General features: G+C 46.6%; 1 protein-coding gene across 1 annotated transcript in view; it reads left to right on the top strand.

The window, feature by feature from the left end:
• Positions 1–21,229, top strand: part of abcc4 (ATP binding cassette subfamily C member 4 (PEL blood group)) — a 443,243-nt gene that overhangs the window by 354,185 nt on the left and 67,829 nt on the right. Inside the window, exons 24-25 of the mRNA XM_070892652.1 lie at positions 4,816–5,007; positions 15,474–15,629. Of these exons, the coding sequence (XP_070748753.1) occupies positions 4,816–5,007; positions 15,474–15,629 (348 nt within the window). The remainder of the gene's footprint in view (positions 1–4,815; positions 5,008–15,473; positions 15,630–21,229) is intronic.

Consider the following 21,229-nt stretch of genomic DNA (forward strand, 5'->3'; position numbering starts at 1 on the left):
TAGTGTCAGCTGTGGCTCAGTGAGCAGCACACTTTTGAAATTTGCAGATGACATGAAATTTGAAAGTATAGTGAACTGTGAGGAAGATAGTAATGGACTTCAAGAGGACATAGACAATCTGGTGGAATGAGTGGCAGATGAAATTTAACATAGAAAAGTGTGAGGTGATACATTTTGATCGGAAGAATACAATACAAGCTAAATGGTACAATGTTAGAGGAAAAGCTGGGGGTGTTTGTGCATAAAGCTTTGAAGGTGGCAGGACAGATTAATTGATTTGTTAACAAAGCATATGGGATTTATAAGTACACAACCCAGGAAGTTAAGCTAGACCGATATAAAACACTGGTTCGGCACCAGCTAGAGTATTGTGTCCAATTCTGCCATCACACTTTAGGGAGGATGTGAAGGTTTTGGAGAGGGGACAGGAGAGATTTACGAGAATGATTCCAGGGACGAAGGATTACAGTTATGTGGATGGACTGGAGATGCTGGGGTTGTTCTCCTTACCTGTGGCTCCGTGGCTAGTGCACTTCCCTCTGAGTCAGAAGGTTGTGGGTTCAAGTCCCACTCCAGAGACTTGAGCACAAACAATCTAGGCTGACACTCCCAGTGCAGTGCTGAGGAAATGCTGCACTGTCGGAGGTGCCGTCTTTCAGCTGAGACGTTAAACCGAGGCCCCGTCTGCTCTCTCAGGTGGACGTAAAAGATCCCATGGCACTATTTCGAAGAAGAGCAGGGGGGTTATCCCCGGTGTCCTGGCCAATATTTATCCCTCAATCAACATAACAAAAAAACATCATCTGGTCATTATCACATTGCTGTGTGTGGGAGCTTGCTGTGCGCAAATTGGCTGCTGCATTTCCCACATTGCAACAGTGACTGCACTCCAAAAAGTACTTCATTCGCTGTAAAGTGCTTTGAGATATCCGGTGGTCGTGAAAAGCGCTATATAAATGCAAGTCTTTCTTACTTTTAGAGCAGAGAGGGCTCCGAGGAGATTTGATGGAGGTGTTGAAAATCATGATGGGTTTTAGATAGAGTAAATAAAGAGAAACGGTTTCCAATGACTGAAGGGTCGATAACCAGAGGGCGCAGATTTAAAGTACAGATTTGGAATGCACTGCCTGATTGGGTGGTGGAAACTGATTCAATAGTTGCTTTCAAAAGGAAATTGGATAAACACTTGAAGGAAGAAACATTGCAGAGATTTGGGGAAAGCAGGTAATTGGGACGAACTCTAGTGCTCTTTGAAAGCTCCGACGCAGACTCGATGGGCTGAATGGCCGCCTCCTGAGCTGTATTATTCTATGATGGATGGTTTACACCACCCGTTACCGTCAAAATATTGTGAAAACACAGTGGCCTCTGCTCTTTCACCAGCAGGTGGCAGGCCCGCAGTGTCCGCCATTTGCCGAGGGCCCTGAGCGCTGCTGGTAAAAGCGATGGCTGTGGAAATTTAAATTAGGGAGAGTGTGAGGTCACACTCCGACTTAACGTCACCTCGGTGAACTTTGGACCTTAGCACTGAGTTCAGTGCTGGGTCCTAAGCTCGCCATGAAAACCCACCACTGTCAGCACCTCTTAAAGGGATACACACATCTTTCAGGTAAGTTTGCATTTAAGCTTTTGGACTGGATTTTCTTCATTTTTTTGAAGTAGTGACTTGCTGCAATACATGGTAAAAGTTTTTTAAGTGTGCAGGGAGTGCTGCTGGATGCTTGCAAATCCTCGGATGGTAAAGGAAGGCCTCTGAGAATACAGAAAATGCTTCAAATACTCAGCCGGTCAGGCAACATCCATCGAGAGTGAAACAGAGTTCACGTCTCAGATCGAGATGCTGCCTGACCTGCTGAGTGTTTCCAACATTTTATGGTTTTAGTTCAGATTTACAGCATCCGCTCACGAGGGAAGTGAAGGAAGCAGAAGGATGCATCCCAGACAACCCCTTTCTGGCCGGGATGTTCGGGATGGAATCATCCACCAGCGACCACAACTCCAATTCCCCTTTCCACATTTGTCCCACACCTTCCCTTCCCTCTGTTACTGACCATCGCAGCGTCCTCTTGGCCACGATGCTGAAATAAAATCCACCACAAAGCAAACTTTCCAATCCAACTTTATACATCTAGCCATCCAATATTACATCAAGAAATCAACTCATTGCCCTTGTGCATTCCCTTAGTGACTGTCTTATGTGTGTCTTTGCCTGTTCTACTGATGTCACGCAGTGCTACCCCAGTGGCTGCAGCAAGGCTGATGGAAGGCTGCTGACTTTCAGTGGGAGACACTGCAGATGGCCTTGCTGGTCGGCCGTGAGGAGCTGGTGGTTGGGAGTATCAAATCCAGTGATGGTGTTTCTTCTTCCTCATCCTCATCCTCATCCTCCTCTGCCACCTGGGCAGGCTGCATTTCTTGGGTGTGTGAAATGTGGAAGACACAGGGTGGAGTTGTGGTGAGGGGAGAGCGGGAAAGCAAGAGGTGCATGTGATAATGAGGATACCAGCATCTTGTGCCCTTTCTGCCCCACCGCTGGCCAAGGGCTCAGCCATGCCCCTGCCCAGAATGGCCCACATCATCATCTCCAAGGGTGTGAGGTGAAGCTAGGAATGGGAGGTGTGTGCCTCGTGATTGGTGCAGATTGGTGGTTGATGACTGGGAGTGGATGGGGAGGACAGGGGAGTTGTGCATTGAGCAGTGCATGAGGCTAGTGGTGCAGTTGGTAGGTGACAGCTTTTGAAGATGCATTCGCTGAACTTGACCACTGGTCTGAGGTCATGCAGCTTCTTTGGTCAATGGGGCCGGGCAGTGGGGGCAACACTGCTGGCAGTGACAGCCTCGGTGATCAGGTCCCACATCCTTCTTTCTGGAGGGCCTCCTGCCCCTGTGGGTAGAGGACCTCTCTTACAGTGTTGGCCCCCTGTACAAAGCTGGAGTGCTGCGTGCGAGACCTGGGTGCCCTTTCCCTGGCTTGCTGAGCCATTTGTGTTAGCGCTGAAGCACTTTCCCATTTTTTGAGGTGCAGAAGGGAATTGAAGAGCTGAAGATTCCCATTTGTCAATGTTTTTTCAAATGTTAATTTTATTTGTAAAAGGCTGAGAACTGCATTTTTTTACTTCATTTTTATTTTTATCTGTATCTACGAGTTCTCATTGCTATTAATGAGAAAAAAAAAACACATTATACACCATAATAAAAAATTTAAAAAACACCTCACATAATTAAAATTAATTGAGATTAAAGTTAATAAGTGTCTTAGAAAAAAATATATATATTTTTCCGATTTTTAAAAAAAAGTTTTGTAATTGGGTTAAAAATAAACTTACTTTAGTGAGCAGGGTTTTTAACATAAAAATTTGTTTTTAAATGTTATTTTTATGTTTTTATTATGTTTTAAAACTCTTATGCTGGTAAAAGTAGACTATACGCCTGCTTTTACCAGGCACAAGAGTTTTCAGGACATTTGCTGGGCAAGAGATGGGTAAATAGTGTAATCTCTCTCCCATGCAAATGTCCTGGCTGTGGGGATACAAAGCTTGACAGATCGGAAAAGGCAGTTTTTGGCACATGCTGAAAACCGGCTTTTGGCCTTCCCGGGCGGGTACACACTCGGTACAGACCCGGGGATTTCTGCCCTGTTGGAGTGCTGAGCAAGCGCAGGAATGTAAAGTTACTGCACAATAAAAGAAACGGGTCACGCAGAGAAAAACACAGCTTGCAACAAACATTTCTGGAGACATGCTTTGAATTATGTGGCAAGGTTTTCCCTACCCTCTCCACTTGTTGCTGATAGCTTGGTTGGAGTTATCCCAATGTTTGCCTAAATCCTGCCAGGATCTGATGATTCATAGATTGATTTTTGGAATTGGTTTTGTAGTAAAGATACTTCTGAGGAAATGTTAATGCCAGGACCAATTCAGAGGGAATGCAGTATATTTTCTATGGATGCACTTATCGTCTGTCATCCATCTGTCTATTTATTCACCCCTCCAACTGTCATAGTTTAAAAACAATATATGCATGTATTTCTGTCCATCATATATCAGACATTATCTCATCCAAATTTCTGTCACCCTGGAAAAGAAATATAAAACAACAATAGCAGTCAGTGGAATGTACCTAATGATCCAACAGTTTAAAATACCTGCGTTGACACAGGAGTCAAAGGGGGGATATTTAACCTGAAGAAATGGGTGGGTGGGGGGCATGGGGGAAGTTGAAATATTAAAAATCTAACTCCCGCCCACTTCCGGGTTGAACAAAGGCAGGACGGGAGGCAAGCGGCCAACCTACTGCCAGGAGCTGGGGTGGCATTTTAAATCTGATAACGAGGCCCTAAAGCCTCTGGTTTAAGCCGCTGTGGCCGGGAGTCTGCAGCGAGGCCTGGGGGAGCAATTCTTGTGCAGGGGGGGGCCTCCCAAGCTCACCCATCATCAGACGCACCGACAATACCGCACTACCTCAGTAAGGCACTGGTGTGTCAACCGAGATTTTGTACTGAAGTCTCTGGAGTGGGACTTGAACTCACGATCTTCGAACTTGGAGGTGAGTGTGCTACCAATGATCTGTGGCCAACACTAAACTGTGCATAAATGTAAGATTTTTAATACGATAAATATTTCATGCATATGTGCTGAATTATGGGTATTTCTGTGCAAAATGGTTGAGAACTGCCCACACTTCTCTCACAGCTGGCAGATAGATGTTTACTTCCAAACAAACTAGTTTGTTAAATCTCAATGAAAGGAAGAGGTCTAACACACTGTGCCAGTCAGATTCTTCATGGCAATTTTACATTTTGTCTTATTCTTGTAGATGACTTCAGTGGAAAGAGTACTGGACTACTCTGAACTTGAAAGTGAAGCATCATGGGAATCAAAAACACTCCCGCCCAATGGCTGGCCGTTCCATGGAACTGTGGTATTTGAAAATGTCAACTTTAGCTACAGTCCAGAATGTGAGCCTGTTCTAAAGGACCTGAATCTAACAATCAGAGCAAAAGAGAAGGTAAACAAAAGCAGCTACTGTTTGACCAGCAGTTTGGGCTGGATTTTCATTTGTCTATAGCCTCAGTTAGTGGCCAGAGGGGGCGTTAATGCGAGCGTTCGAGCTTAGCGACCGGGCACGCAGCTTTTAGTGCCCCGACGGAAAATTCATTAGAGGTTTACTGGGGGCGCAAACTGCTAGCGCCTGGCTGCTGATGACCAGTGTGATTATGACAGCAGTCCTGGTGCACCGCCCGCACTTGCGTCTCGGTCGGTAAATCCGTCTCATTTAGCGCCCGCCAATAATCACGTCTGAAAAAACAGTCGATCCATACTTCCAGAGGCGTTAACTGGCGACTTCTTAAAGGGATGAGGAAGCGCTTCCCTCGGAGGTCACAGTCAGTGCAAGGTTTACACACAGCACGGTGTGAGTCACAGTCACAGTGCAAGGTTTACACACAGCACGGTGTGAGTCACAGTGCAAGGTTTACACACAGCACGGTGTGAGTCTCAGTCACAGTGCAAGGTTTACACACAGCACGGTGTGAGTCTCAGTCACAGTCAGTGCAAGGTTTACACACAGCACGGTGAGAGTCTCAGTCACAGTCCGTGCAAGGTTTACACACAGCACGGTGTGAGTCTCAGTCACAGTCAGTGCAAGGTTTACACACAGCACGGTGTGAGTCTCAGTCACAGTCAGTGCAAGGTTTACACACAGCATGGTGAGAGTCTCAGTCACAGTCAGTGCAAGGTTTACACACAGCACGGTGTGAGTCTCAGTCACAGTCAGTGCAAGGTTTACACACAGCATGGTGAGAGTCTCAGTCACAGTCAGTGCAAGGTTTACACACAGCACGGTGTGAGTCTCAGTCACAGTCAGTGCAAGGTTTACACACAGCACGGTGTGAGTCTCAGTCACAGTCAGTGCAAGGTTTACACACAGCACGGTGTGAGTCTCAGTCACAGTCAGTGCAAGGTTTACACACAGCACGGTGTGAGTCTCAGTCACAGTGCAAGGTGTACACACAGCACGGTGTGAGTCTCAGTCACAGTCAGTGCAAGGTTTACACACAGCACGGTGTGAGTCTCAGTCACAGTGCAAGGTTTACACACAGCACGGTGTGAGTCTCAGTCACAGTCAGTGCAAGGTTTACACACAGCACGGTGTGAGTCTCAGTCACAGTCAGTGCAAGGTTTACACACAGCATGGTGTGAGTCTCAGTCACAGTCAGTGCAAGGTTTACACACAGCACGGTGTGAGTCTCAGTCACAGTGCAAGGTGTACACACAGCACGGTGTGAGTCTCAGTCACAGTCAGTGCAAGGTTTACACACAGCACGGTGAGAGTCTCAGTCACAGTCAGTGCAAGGTTTACACACAGCACGGTGTGTGTCTCAGTCACAGTCAGTGCAAGGTTTACACACAGCACGGTGTGTGACTCTCAGTCACAGTCAGTGCAAGGTTTACACACAGCACGGTGTGAGTCTCAGTCACAGTGCAAGGTTTACACACAGCACGGTGTGAGTCTCAGTCACAGTACAAGGTTTATACACAGCACGGTGTGAGTCTCAGTCACAGTGCAAGGTTTACACACAGCACGGTGTGAGTCTCAGTCACAGTCAGTGTAAGGTTTACACACAGCACGGTGTGAGTCTCAGTCACAGTGCAAGGTTTACACACAGCACGGTGTGAGTCTCAGTCACAGTCAGTGCAAGGTTTACACACAGCACGGTGTGTGAGTCTCAGTCACAGTCAGTGCAAGGTTTACACACAGCACGGTGTGAGTCTCAGTCACAGTCAGTGCAAGGTTTACACACAGCACGGTGTGAGTCTCAGTCACAGTCAGTGCAAGGTTTACACACAGCACGGTGTGAGTCTCAGTCACAGTGCAAGGTTTACACACAGCACGGTGTGAGTCTCAGTCACAGTCAGTGCAAGGTTTACACACAGCACGGTGTGAGTCACAGTGCAAGGTTTATACATAGCACGGTGTGAGTCTCAGTCACAGTGCAAGGTTTATACACAGCACGGTGTGAGTCTCAGTCACAGTCAGTGCAAGGTTTACACACAGCACGGTGTGAGTCTCAGTCACAGTCAGTGCAAGGTTTACACACAGCACGGTGTGAGTCACAGTGCAAGGTTTATACACAGCACGGTGTGAGTCTCAGTCACAGTCAGTGCAAGGTTTACACACAGCACGGTGTGAGTCTCAGTCACAGTGCAAGGTTTACACACAGCACGGTGTGAGTCTCAGTCACAGTGCAAGGTTTACACACAGCACGATGTGAGTCTCAGTCACAGTCAGTGCAAGGTTTACACACAGCATGATGTGAGTCTCAGTCACAGTCAGTGCAAGGTTTACACACAGCACGGTGTGAGTCTCAGTCACAGTCAGTGCAAGGTTTACACACAGCACGGTGTGAGTCTCAGTCACAGTCAGTGCAAGGTTTACACACAGCACGGTGTGAGTCTCAGTCACAGTCAGTGCAAGGTTTACACACAGCACGGTGTGTGTCTCAGTCACAGTGCAAGGTTTACACACAGCACGGTGCGTGAGCCTCTCAGTTTGCAGCGGTAGACACACAACAGTTCAGCTTGAGAAAAAGCAATTTTGAAAACTTTAATGGGGGCATTACTATTTGGCCAGCGTCGCATTCTACATGTTCTAGCAAGGTGGCATCTAGAGAGAAGGGTTGGCGACTGAAGGAGGGTGTTGTGTTCAAAATAAATCCACTGGACTGTATTGTAAGCTCAAACTGTTGTGACCTTAGTCTCTTTATTCAGACTCTAGAGTGGGGAAGCAGCATGGTGAATCACTTTTTATACCTGCTTGTCCCAGGGTGCACAGGTGACCCTTAGGTCTCCCAAAGCTGTGCCCCCTAGTGCCAAGTCTTATATATTGGTGAGGTTTACATACATGCACAACAAAGGGGAGCCCCATAAATGTCGGGGCAGGAGGCCTTACCCCCACAGCTTCACCGGGAGCAGTGCTCATACCTGGACCTGACCGAGGAGCAGTGCTTCCGAAAGGAGGTCGTTAGAGATATGCCATTTCCTGCAGGCAGACTTGCAGCCTCACATCGTCACAGTGAAGGCCATGGTGGCACTCACCTTCCATGCCTCCGGCTCCTTCCAGGCTGCATCGGGGGACATATGCAGCTTTTCACAATTCGCAGCACATCGTTGCATCCGCTACATCACACAGGCACTCTACACACGTAGAATGGACTTCATTATCATCCCCATGACCAGGGAGAAACAGGATGAGCGCTCATGTGGGTTTGCGAGGATAGCGGGTTTCCTGAGCGTGCAAGGAGCAATTGACTGCCCCACGTGACCTTGTGAGCACCATTCCAGAATGCAGAGATCTTCAGAAACAGAAAGGGATGCCACTTTAATGGGGGCATTACTAGTTGGCCAGCATCACATTCTACATGCTCTAGCAAGGTGGCATCTAGAGAGAAGGGCTGTTGGCCATGTCAGCGGCTGAAGGAGGGGAGCCCCATAAATCTCGGGGCAGGAGGCCTTACCGGGAGCAACGCAACTAAACATTTAGCAACTAAATGTGCAGCTGATGTGCGACCACACGCAGTGCAACCTCACAGTCAATGCTCACTATCCTGACGTGCACATGCTGCGTATATCCTCTGGGAGGGCACTGTACTTCGACTGTTTCAGCCACCACGGGAAGGCCGAGGCTGGCTGCTCAGGGACAAGGGATATGGCCTGGCCACCTGGCTAATGACCCCCCCTCTGCAACCCCACCACAGAACCGGAGGAATGCTACAATGAGAGCCATGCCACCACCCGCAACATCATCGAGCAGACAATAGGGCTGCTGAAGCTGCGATTCCAATGCCTGGACCCTTCTGGAGGCAGCCTTCAATACTCCCATCAACAGGCCTCACTATTCATTGTGGTATGCTACATGCTGCACTAATTGGCCATCATGAGGGCCCAGGTCTTGCCAGTGGGGATCGCAGGCCCACCAGGGGAGGGGGAGGTGGAGCCTGGTGACACCACGAATGTCCAGCAAGACGCGAGGACCAGCAGCATCCACGGAGGAGGCAGCGTGCCAATGTCAGTGGCGGATCATAAGGGAGCGCTTTGCTTAAATGGAGGTAGCTGAGGGGCACAGCTAATAATCGCGCATTGTGCCACGTTAATGCCACATCTCCATCACAAGTCCACAGTCACACACCAGGGGCTGAAGGAGACGGTCAAAGTAACACTTTATTTTTCACGCATCACTCAAACAACCGCACACCCACAAATAAAACAAAATGGAGCACCCGCCCCTTCAAAAAACACAAACAAAGATGAGACTTCATTACATTTCTACAGAGTTCCCATGGGGAGACATTTCTCAGTGGGTCTTACGCTGGCATTTCCCACCGCTCTGCCTCATCCCACTCCACCCCCCATATGCCTTCTGCTCCTCCTCAATATGGCCTCAGTGCCTGCAGCAAGGCTGCTTGAGGGCTGCTGTGTGTCTGAGGGAGTCAGGACAGACTGCCTACGATGACGCCCTGGACCAGCTGTGGCCATGGAAGGCCCGGCTGCTGACTGCACCGGCTCAGGATGGGTGGCACAGTGTGGCTGGGGTGCAGAAGCGGACTGGCAGTGGCGGGAGCCGGAATGCTGTCATCGTGAGGAAGGACAGCACCTTCCATTTCCAGCGGGACACGGCCAATCCTCCGGGGGGCGGGTACCAGAGCATCGGGAGCAATGTGTACCCCACAGATTGCTGACCTGCTGCGCCACCGTCTGTTCCCCGTCCGACTGTGGGGATGACAGAGAGGGTAGCGACAGGCATGGCTTCACTCTGAGACTGAAGGAACGCAGGGAACGCTTGAAACGCTGCAGTCCGAGAGCGCAGGCCAGCAACCAGTGTCTGCATGACATGACGAAGACCTTGCGTGGTTTCGGCCTGTGATGTCCCGGCTGCTGCCACGTTAACCATGGCATGCGCCACCACCTCTGGGACCCCACTGTCACTCGTTGAGCCCAGTTCCCGGTTTAGCCTCAGTGAGCTGCTGAGTCGCACGAGCCATGCTGGAGGCGGCCTCCGCCACACTTGCAGCAAGTGCAGCCACGCTCTGCGGTGTCCTCCCCAATGCACCCATCATCTCACGGTGCATCTGCATGGGCTCCCTGGGCAGAGCCTCCCAGTCCAGTCCAGAACCAGGGGTCACAGTCTAAGGATAAGGGGTAAGCCATTTAGGACCGCGATGAGGAGAAACTTCTTCACTCAGAGAGTTGTTAACCTGTGGAATTCCCTACTGCAGAGAGTTGTTGAGGCCAGTTCATTGGATATATTCAAGAGAGAGTTAGATATGGCCCTTACGGCAAAGGGATCAAGGGGTATGGAGAGAAAGCAGGAAAAGGGGTACTGAGGGAATGATCAGCCATGATCATATTGAATGGTGGTACAGGCTCGAAGGGCCAAATGGCCTACTCCTGCACCTATTTTCTATGTTTCTCATCTGCCTGACGCTGAGCAGGACTCCTGGGCCGACTTACCCTCCGGGGAGCTGCCGCCCCCTCCCCCGAGCTTCCCCTCGAGTTGGGCGTTGCTGCAGGCCACTGGGGCCAGGAGTGTCATGATCAACAAACCTCATGAACATGCCCTCCACCACCGAGCTAGTCTCTCCACTCACTGGCACTGAGAACGGGTCCTGCTCTGTGGCCACACACGTCTCGACATCCTTCTCATCCGCCCCTTCGTGTGATGACAGCGGCTGACAGGCAGGTTGCGGCTCATCATCTGTGAGCACAAAGCAACACAAGTGTGGGTAACAGTTGGGGAGGGGGGAGGAAGGCAAGAAGGAGGGGGCATTGTTATTTTGGAGGGATACGCTGTAAGGCATGTGGGCTCAAGTGTCAGGGCTCTCAGAAAACGCCCACCTCATTCACAGACCATCAGTGCCACCGCCCCGACTGGTGGGCCCATGAGGGCGAGCACTCACTCCTCGACCGCGGTGTGGTCCTGGAGGTCGGGCTCCCCTCCCGCCCACCCGCCCGCCCCTGCTCTCGCCTGTTGTGGCCCAGTTTGGCCTGCAATGAGCAAAACAAGAAGTGGCTCTGTAGCTACCCGTGGGCCACTTGTGTCTGCAGTAAGTGATTCGATGCTAATGTCGGGAGCTGTGAATCTCGGCATCTCGGCCTGCGTGGCATCGCACAGTGGGTGTGTCAACGGGGGGATTTGGGGACATTACCAGTAAGCATGAGGCTGAAGGCCTGTGATCGCATTTGGAGGGTTACAAGGTCTTGGTGGATGTCCTCAGGCTGAGTCGGGAGCTCGAAGGGGAGAGACGCTTGGATGGACTGGGCATGTCTGGAGAGGCGATAGTGGTTTCAGGGTGTCTCCAGCAACAATGAGCATGGCCTGGTACACAGAGAGAAGGGGTGGGCAGTGTGATGCCTCTACATGGTATAAGACAGAGAGGCTCACGTGAACACATTGCAAGGTTAATGTAAAGGGTTCTCATCTTGACGATCCTAGTGAGGTCGTTGTATTTCTTGCGATATTGAGTCGCTCTCCTGACCACCGTGTCGCGGGGGGAGACGGGTTGGGTCACTGTCGCGGGGGGGAGACGGGCTGGGTCACCGTGTCGCGGGGGGAGACGGGCTGGGTTACTGTCGCGTAGAAACATAGAAAATAGGTGCAGGAGTAGGCCATTCGGCCCTTCGAGCCTGCACCGCCATTCAATGAGTTCATGGCTGAACATGCAACTTCAGTATCCCATTCCTGCTTTCTCGCCATACCCCTTGATCCCCCCAGTAGTAAGGACTACATCTAACTTCTTTTTGAATATATTTAGTGAATTGGCCTCAACAACTTTCTGTGGTGAAGAATTCCACAGGTTCACCACTCTCTGGGTGAAGAAGTTTCTCCTCATCTCGGTCCTAAATGGCTTACCCCTTATCCTCAGACTGTGACCCCTGGTTCTGGACTTCCCCCCTCCACCTACAGCGCTTCGTCTGATTCCCACACATTTCTCCACAGGAGGGGAAGCATAAACTTTTTCATGGCGCTAAAATTGCCGTCCAGCCTGAGTTTCCGCCACAACAGAGCGTCCCCAAATCTCCACCCCTCTCACTTCCATTGCATAAGAAGTCAAATTTTAATCAGAATTTAAAAATTCTTAATGTTTGTGTTATCCGATACATTTATCGAAAAAGACATGTGAACAAACTAATAGAGAGACCACACTGCCCACGTTTGACTAACGTTTCCCAGCACGGTGCTCCATGAAAATCTTTGTGAACATTTCCTGATCCTGTTGATAAGTTAATGGCTGGGAAATTTTAATTTTAGCTTGTAAATTGCATCAGCAAAGAAATCGCGTGTGAGTGATGCACCTGTGCAATGAACAGCTTAAAATTCAATGACATTGCTTTTCCTTTTAAAGCCATTTAGAAAGTTGTAGAGGAGCTATCAATACTAAGAGCTTTGTGCAGAGGGCGATAATGGCGAGTCAAGTGCACGACTCTGATTAGTATAACACTAAAGTAATACTTTACCACCTCTAAGGAACTGAGTAATGTACACACAGATAGATGGAACCATAGACACTTACAGTAAAGAAGGAAGCCATTCAGCCCATTGCTAACTCTGATATCACTTTTGGAGCCTCGTGTGACAAATGATGAAAATGGCTGGATAAACAGAAGACATAGTGGTATTCCTTCACATAACTCTGCCATACTTTTGGTCATTGATAACTTCAATACTCTTCCCACCCAATGAGGAAGTACTTGCTACAGGACTCCATGTAGTCTGAAGCCAAGTGGACTTGCTGGGGATTGCTTTCTGCATACCAACCCCACTTATTACAGCATGGAAGACACATTGTTCCGTTAGTTGTCTACAATATCATGAGCAGACTAGCACTGTAAGATTGCTGGCACTTATCCCAGGAACTGTGCTGCTGCAGTTACGCCATGACAATCTCAAAGGTTTAATGGAACACCTGCAGCAACACTTCACGTATTGCTTTTTCTACCTGTAGAAGTCTAAATAGTATAGCTTGCTTGAATTCTCTCCTTTTTATCTAGAAATACAAATGCAACCTCACCATTGCATCTTAGAGAATGCATTAGATCATAGGAATTCTCTGCTATGCTTGTTGGCATCCCTGTGCTTGTTACAATTGTCACCAATATTCCACACGATTTAGTAGACAAATGGATCACATACCATGCCATTGGGTGTATAGACCTGGAAGGTCCCAGGTTTGATCTATGATGAGTACCCAATCCCAGCTGAAGTAGCAGCGAGGCCCTAAAGTTCGGCAGGGGGTGGGGGGAGGTGCTGGGGAAGGAGAGAGAGGATTGGGGGTCGGGCAGACAAACGGTGGGGGAGGGGGAGAGAGAGAGAGGATTGGGGGTCGGGCAGACGATCAGTGGGGGAGGGGGGGAAGGAGAGAGAGAGGATTGGGGGTCGGGCAGACGATCGTGGGGGAGGGGGAGGAGAGAGAGAGAGGATTGGGGGTCGGGCAGACGATCGGTGGGGGAGGGGGGGAAGGAGAGAGAGAGGATTGGGGGTCGGGCAGACGAACGGTGGGGGAGGGGGTAAAAGATCGGGGTTGTGGGGGAGAGAGGATCGGGGCCGGATTATTTGGGGGCGGGGGGAGGATTGTGGCCGGCCTGAGCATCATCGCTGGCGGGGTGGGGGAGGCCTGGGAAGGCAATTGGAGGCCCCGTGAGGAGGTCTCCGATTGCAGGGGGTGAGCTGGGCAGGGACCCTGAATCCAGGAGGTAGGTATAAAGGCACTTACCTCCTGAGTTCAGCAGTAATTGCTTGGTTTCACGAATTGTGTGTAACCCATCCACGTGCAGTTAAAAACAAATAAAAGTTAAAAAAGAGGCTTCCAATCTCATTATAATATTTAAATTGACGTTCCGCCCCCTGGGAGCAGGTTAGTCACCCACCTCCCCCGCCTTGTCCCGTCTCCATTAAAACCAGAAGTGGGTGGGTTGGAGGCTGAATCAGGTCGGGAATCCCGTTTTTAACAATTTAACTGCCCCACGCTCCAAGTGCACCTGTTGTTTAAAGTTAAAATTCCCCCCTTGGCTGCAGAAGGACCCAGTCTCTTGATGGCTGGAATCCCAGCACTGAGATCCAGTCAGGTGCAAACCAGGATAAAGAATCACAGCTGGGGTGGAATCACCGGGACAGGCAGAGGTCCCATTCCGCTGGTTATTAACTTATGAGGCAGCAAGCTACTCGTGCATGTTGACCTTTTCATAGAATCATAGAAATTTATGGCACAGAAGGAGGCCATTTGGCCCATTGTGTCCGCGCCGGCCGAAAACGAGCTACCCAGCCTAATCCCACTTCCCAGCTCTTGGTCCATAGCCCTGTAGGTTACGGCACTTCAGGTGCATAGCCACGTACTTTCTAAATCCGATGAGGGTTTCTGCCTCTACCACCTTTTCAGGCAGTGAGTTCCAGGCACCCACCATCCTCTGGGTGAAAAACGTTCCCCTCAAATCCCCTCTACTCCTTCTACCAATGACTTTAAATCTATGCCCCCTGGTTATTGACCTCTGTGCTCAGGGAAATGGGTCCTTCCTATCCACTCTATCTCGGCCCCTCATAATTTTATACACCTCAATTACGTCTCTCCTTTGTTCCAAAGAAAACAACCCCAGCCTATCCAATCTTTCCTCACAGCTAAAATTCTCCAATCCTGGCAACATCCTGGTAAATCTCCAATGTAATCACATCTTTCCTGTAATGTGGTGACCAGAACTGTACACGGTACTCCAGCTGTGGCCTAACTAGTGTTTTATACTGTTCAAGCATAACCTCCCTGATCTTATACTCAGTGCCTTGGCTAATAAAAGAAAGTATCCCGTATGCCTTCTAAACTTGAGAGCTACTTCTATAAACTTGGAAGATCAGGAGCTGTGATATGGGTTTGTTGTAAAGTGGAATTGCAGCATAAAACAAGTAAAAGTGCGATATTCAAACATGGTGTTCTGTGTGTCGTGTGTTTTAAGTGAAATCATTTGCATAACTAATGGCATTAACCAAGACACAGTTTTTTTTTCTGGGGAAAGAAATCCCCCTTTGCCCAAATGTTGTCTGTTCCTCCTTGGGACTGTGCTGAATAAAAGTGCATCCCTCTGGTACCTTGCCCAAGTGGACAACTTTTTGTGTAAGCCAAGACAGGGAGGGAGTTTGGGCATAGGGGGCATTGCGATAATGCTTCATCCTGTCTTAACCTGTTTCCACACACACGGATTTTCCAGCAGAGTCAGTGTATACCTATCAGTAACTGATTGTTTTCTCCTTCCCTAACCCAGTAGTGCTGAGTTTTTTAAATAATATAACACTGAACATTTTGCTAATTGATGTTTTGAATTATTGTTTAAAATGTGTAATTGACAAGCTGTTTTTGATTTTGACTTGCATGGTACAATGCAACTTGTGTAGATGAACAATACGTCAATTCACAGTGCATATTTATTTTGCAGGTTGGGCTTGTTGGAAGGACAGGTGCTGGGAAGAGTTCTCTAATCTCAGCCTTGTTTCGCCTTGCTGAACCAGAAGGGAAAGTCACGATTGATGGCATTGTGACCTCACAACTAGGTTTACATGACCTGCGAAGTAGTATGTCTATCATTCCTCAGGTACAGTGTGAGCTGATCCAAAACAAGTTATCCCAGCATCATTAGCCTCACAGTGAGCTGGTTTAATACGTGCCCATAGAATTGATCATGAGGCACTGAGTCTTTTATATTTAAACTTCAACTTATTGTACAGAATAGAATTCAAATCAACTTATTTATTTTCCCTGCGGTTATAAATCGTTAATGAACTTTTGTGCTAAACATTAGCTTGCCTTCAGTAGATTGACAAGTGAACTAAAATATAACAGTGCCTTTCACAACAAAACATCTCAGTGCTTTTTACCTAATGAATGACTTTTTAGAAGTGCAATGACTGTTATATACGCAAACTACCTTGTAATGCGTAATATGTTGTATGCATGTGGAGGGGAAGGTGAATCACAATCATGAGGAAAAACTTATTTATGCAAGGAGTGGTTAGGATTTGGAATGCACTGATAGGCTAGTGATTACAGATTCAATAGTAGCCTTCAAGGGATTTGGATAAATACTTGAAGGAGAAAAAAATAGCAGTGATAAGGGGAAAGAGCGGGGCGGGGAGACTAACTGGATTGATCTTCGAAAGAGCCAGTACTGAATGGTCTCCTTCTGTGCTGGACTGTTCTACGGTTTTGTGCATGTTCATTCTAAGGCACAAGCTTAACAGTTAATTCAAAGTTTTAGACAATTCCAAAATAATTTAAATATCAATACTTTGCTGTGTCAAATCATTGGGACAAGCCACACTACAGAAAGGAGAGAGTATGTGACGACCATTATTTACTGATAAACCAGTGACATATCAGCCACTCACAATTCAAGGCCTGGATCATGTGATTGTTAAAGGCATTCTTTATTATTATAATCTCATCAACATTTCTTGCTGTTGTGAAGCAGACTTGCGTCAAATAGCGTAGACTTGTTCCTATGTTTGACTTCAACAAAACAGTTGGTTGAAAAATCAAATACAGACTAAGGGAGAGAAGTCTATGTTTTAATCAGAAATGTTGCTGGAAACAGATCAATTATAGCACTGTGTATTTCTCTCTGAACACTATCCGACTAAATCACACCCAATGCACTGGAGAGGATGCAGAGGAGATTTACTAGGATGCTGCCTGGAATGGAGAATCTTAGCTATGAGGACAGTTTGGAAAGGCTGGGTTTGTTCTCCTTGGAACAGAGGAGGTTGAGAGAAGACCTCATTCAGGTGTACAAAATATTGAGGAGCCTGGACATAGTGGATAGTAAGCGTCTATTTCCATTGGTGGAGGAGTTTATTATGAGGGGACATAGTTTTAAGGTGGTTGGTGGAAGGTTTAGAGGGAATTTGAGGGAAAGCTTCTTCACGCAGAGGGTTGTGGGGATCTGGAACTCTCTGGCTGGAAAGGTGGTAGAGGCAGAAACCCTCACCACATTTAAAAGGTGCTTGAATGGGCACTTGAAGTGCCGTAACCTGCAGGGTTACAGACCTAGAGCTGGTGGTAAGTGGGATTAGACTGGATAACCTCGTGTTGGCTGGCGCAGATACATAAGTACTGCAGGGGATCTAATAGGGCCAGGATGATCTCCTGGACTAGTTTCAATCGATTGGATGGGTCAGAGAGGAATTTTCCCAGATTTTTTTCCCCAATTGGCCTGGGTTTTTATCTGGTTTTTGCCTCTCCCAGGAGATCGCATGGCTCTGGTTGGGGTGGAGTGTAGAATGTTTCAGTGTAAGGGGTGTTGCAGTTGTGTGGGGCGGACTGGTTGGGCCGGGTGCTCCTTACCTTTCTGCCATTGTTCATTGTTCAGGGCTGCTGACCGAGGGCCGTGCGGCTCTTTGTCGGCCGGCGAGGACACGAAATGGTCTCCTCCTGCACTGTAGATTTCTATGTTTCTAATTGGGGTGGGTGTGTAAGGGGGGTGGGCAGCGGAACCAAAGATACCATGCAAAAAACTGTGTTGATTCTGTTTTAATTTAACGTAGCTTATAGTGCATCCCTTTTATAGGAGTCCACAGCCAAACATGTTTTTTTGATTAACTGTGAAACATATTTTTATTTGCACAGTGTGGAAGTTGTTGATGTGTCCTGTTTTTTTAGTACAATACTAATTTGATGTTCAGTTACGTTGGAGCTTAACTGATGTTTACTGGTACTTGGTACGTTAGTCAGTGCTGTCCTTTGTGAGTACTGTATCCTGGTCAGATTGTCTAACCATTGTTTGCTGACATTCAATTGACATCTTCATTTATTTATTTTTTATTTTTTAAGAAGATGAAGAAAACAAACCTTTGTTTACATAATTAAAACAGCGTTTTTCTCCATTTTTTAAATTTTAGAGGAAATTAATCTTTGCTCATATCTGGAATCAGTTTGTTGGTGAATAATTTGTCGTGAGATTGATGAAAGAAAACCATCACCCAGACTTTCAATATAGAATGTCTCCCAGGAAAGACTGATTTTTATTTTGAACGATGAAATACAATCTCCAACCTTTATGCCAGGCTTTAGGACCGAGCCTCAGTTGGTTACGAGCAACTTAATGAAATTATTAAAACCATTGAAAACAAATTATAATGAGATAACTTTGGCCAGTTTTGTACATTATTTGTGCCGATATATTTGTTATACTAAAGTTTTGTTTTACTTTAGTATATTTGCACATTGCTTAATATTTGCTTGGAACCATCCAGCAACATTGCAAAAATTACACAACATTTACACCTGTTGCCTAAAGTCTAGTATTTCATTGAGCAATTGGACAGAAGAATTACTAATACTCCAGGAAGGGTCTAGTATTGATCTCAATCAGGTACAATTTGCAATATCAACCAGTTCATAGACACAGTCTTCTTATCTAGTGCTCCTGTTAATTTGACTCCTATTGTATTTAAACTTCTCTTCAAATTCCATTTGAACATCCTGTTAGTCTGATTTTTGTCACCAAACCATCCCTCAGCACAGCATATGAAATCTCCCATTTTATAATTAAATTAAATTTCCACACTGATGGTTCAGTGGATAAATTACTTTGCCGAGCATCATCATCATCATCATCATAGGCAGCCCCTCGAATCGAGGATGACTTGCTTTCACGGGTGTTTCAATGAAGGACCTAATATTCCAGATCCCGAACTACATGTTGAAGGGTGGAAGATGCCTATGCGTGGATTTTTTTAATGTGTGGTGGCCGTTGCACACCAGCCACCGAGCATGGAACTGAGTCAAGTAACAACAACAACTTGAATTTATATAGCCCCTTGACTATAGTAAAATTTTGTACCGAGCCACATAAGGAGATATTCGAACAGCTTGGTCAAAGGGTTAGGTTTTAAGGTTCATCTTCGAAGAGGAGAGAGAAGCAGAGAGATTGAGTTAGGGAATTCGGGAGCCTGGGGCCTCGGCTGCTGAAGGCACGGCCACCAATGATGGAGCTATGAAAATCGGGGATGCACAAGAGGCCATAATTAGAGGAGTGCCGAGATCTCGAAGGATTGTAGGACTGAAGGAAGTTGCAGCCCAGGAAGGTCCTATGTTTGACCTCTGCACTCTGCTAAGTTAACTGAGCTAAGACTGAGCAGCATTGGGCTCCCTGCTCCGAGACTGGGGAGGGAAAATTTGGCCGCGGTTCCAGTTTCTGATAGCTATCCTGCGTGTCTAGCTGGAAAATACAACTGGATGTTGGGAAGGCAAACTGTGTTGTACAACACACAAAAATATATATGCATTTTGTTTTGATGAGGGAGGTCCTAATCGTCTCCCTGCATTGCTGAAGGTAGTCAGGCAGACATTTTTTAAAGTTTTGCTAAAAAGCTATAAGTGGAAGAGAGATGAGAGAAATGAATGTTTTCCACATATTATTTATGATAAATTTCTAATGTTGATGAAGTGTGTGGGATAATAAAACATTTTATAATCCACACTATTTTCAGACTTAAGTGATAGGAACTGTTCTCACTCCCTAGTTATGATGCAGGAATGTTACTGCAAGCACCAGTCTTTAAACCTAATGCAGTGCTGTTATTGTTTCTGCACTTTCTCTGTGCTTCACTTGTACACAATGGTGCTACTCACTGAAGTCCATGACCTTTTGGATTTAAAAGAGGATTTTACATAGACTTAACTTCTTTCCATTGTCCGTGTACAATGTCTTCCTCTCCCAACAGCTGCTGGTGAACAGTTGATTTAGGATTTTGGTCTTAGCAACCAATTTGAGGTGATTTCCGCATTTTGCAAATCTGATCCCATTTTTAAAAAATGCTGGTTTCAGGGATTAGTGCAGGAAACTACTGGATGAACTAAGACACCATACCTTAGTGTAATCACAACTTGGACAGGAATCACTTTTTTGTACTGGATATATTTGCATTGTCTGGCCTATGTCTGAATGCTGTTTTGTCTAAAGTTACTTTTAATTTTCAATGTTATGAGAATTATGAACGAGTTCATTTTGGCTGTTTAGGTTTCCTTGTGTCAGGGGTGACAGGTAAGGTTTCCTTGCATATAAAGAAAGACTTGTATTCAGGAAATGCTCTGAATAAGTTTAAATTCACTTCTTTGTGGCCCCATCCCTGGAATTTGTATATTTGTTTGTTTAATAGATCTCTTGTGTATGTCTTGTTAAGAAATTGAGTTATTACCGAGAAATTACTATTAAAATTACTATTTAAAATGACTAAAAATGGGAAAGAAGCACATGCACTCTGATTCACAGGACCATTGCAAGAACTTGCTTGTGACCATGCCTACATTTTGAAAATAGGTGTTGTTTCTGTCCTAATGTAGGGGAAGTATAGTCTTATCATGCTGTAACAACATCTAGCTGAACCTCCCTTTAATTAATCATTAAGTATTTAAAGGTGTCATTGGTTGATTTTTACTTGACTAAAAATTTCAAAACTAAACGAGCACAGAATGAGATGGGGTGTTGTCCGCTTGTTGTTTGATTTCAGTTTTAAGAAACTTGTTAGATTTGATCAACAATAGACCTACATTAATTCTTGTGTTGTAAAGCACACACACTGTGTTAGAAGTTTAAAGTGAAGTGTTCCTGTTAGATATATAATACTGAAACCACTCTGGGCGAAAAGGAACGTTCTCTGAAGTAGTGGGCTTTTAAAAGGGTTGATCTATTGGAGATCAAGGCAGTGCAGTCGATGTTGTTGAATACGTTGCCACACATGAGACTGGTTAAGAAGATGGAAGGCCATGGAATGAAGGGTTTGAGAATGGGCTCCGTGAAGAGAAGCAGAAGGTGGTGGATGGATGTTTTGGGCAGGCAGTTGATTTGCAGTGGTGTTCCCCAAGGTTCAGCTTTGGGTCTTTTCAGTGTTTATAAATGCCCCAGACTCTGGTGTAGGGACCTGCGTTAGAAAGTTTGCAGATGATATGAAACTTGGCAAAGTAATAGATATTGATGAGGATACTTGTAGACTTCAGCATGATCTCGACAGGCTGACTAAATGGGCACAAGCATGGCAGATGGTGTTGAATGCAGAGAAGTGTGAAGTGATGCACTTTGGGGAACTATTATGGAAATACAGTATACTACAAATGGCACAATTTTGAAGAGTGTGATAAGTAAAATAGACCTTGGTGTCTATATACACACATCCTTAAAGGTGACAGGGCAAGTTG

The sequence above is a fragment of the Pristiophorus japonicus genome, chromosome 10, assembly GCF_044704955.1.
Source record: "Pristiophorus japonicus isolate sPriJap1 chromosome 10, sPriJap1.hap1, whole genome shotgun sequence".
In the NCBI taxonomy this organism is placed as follows: domain Eukaryota; kingdom Metazoa; phylum Chordata; class Chondrichthyes; family Pristiophoridae; genus Pristiophorus; species Pristiophorus japonicus.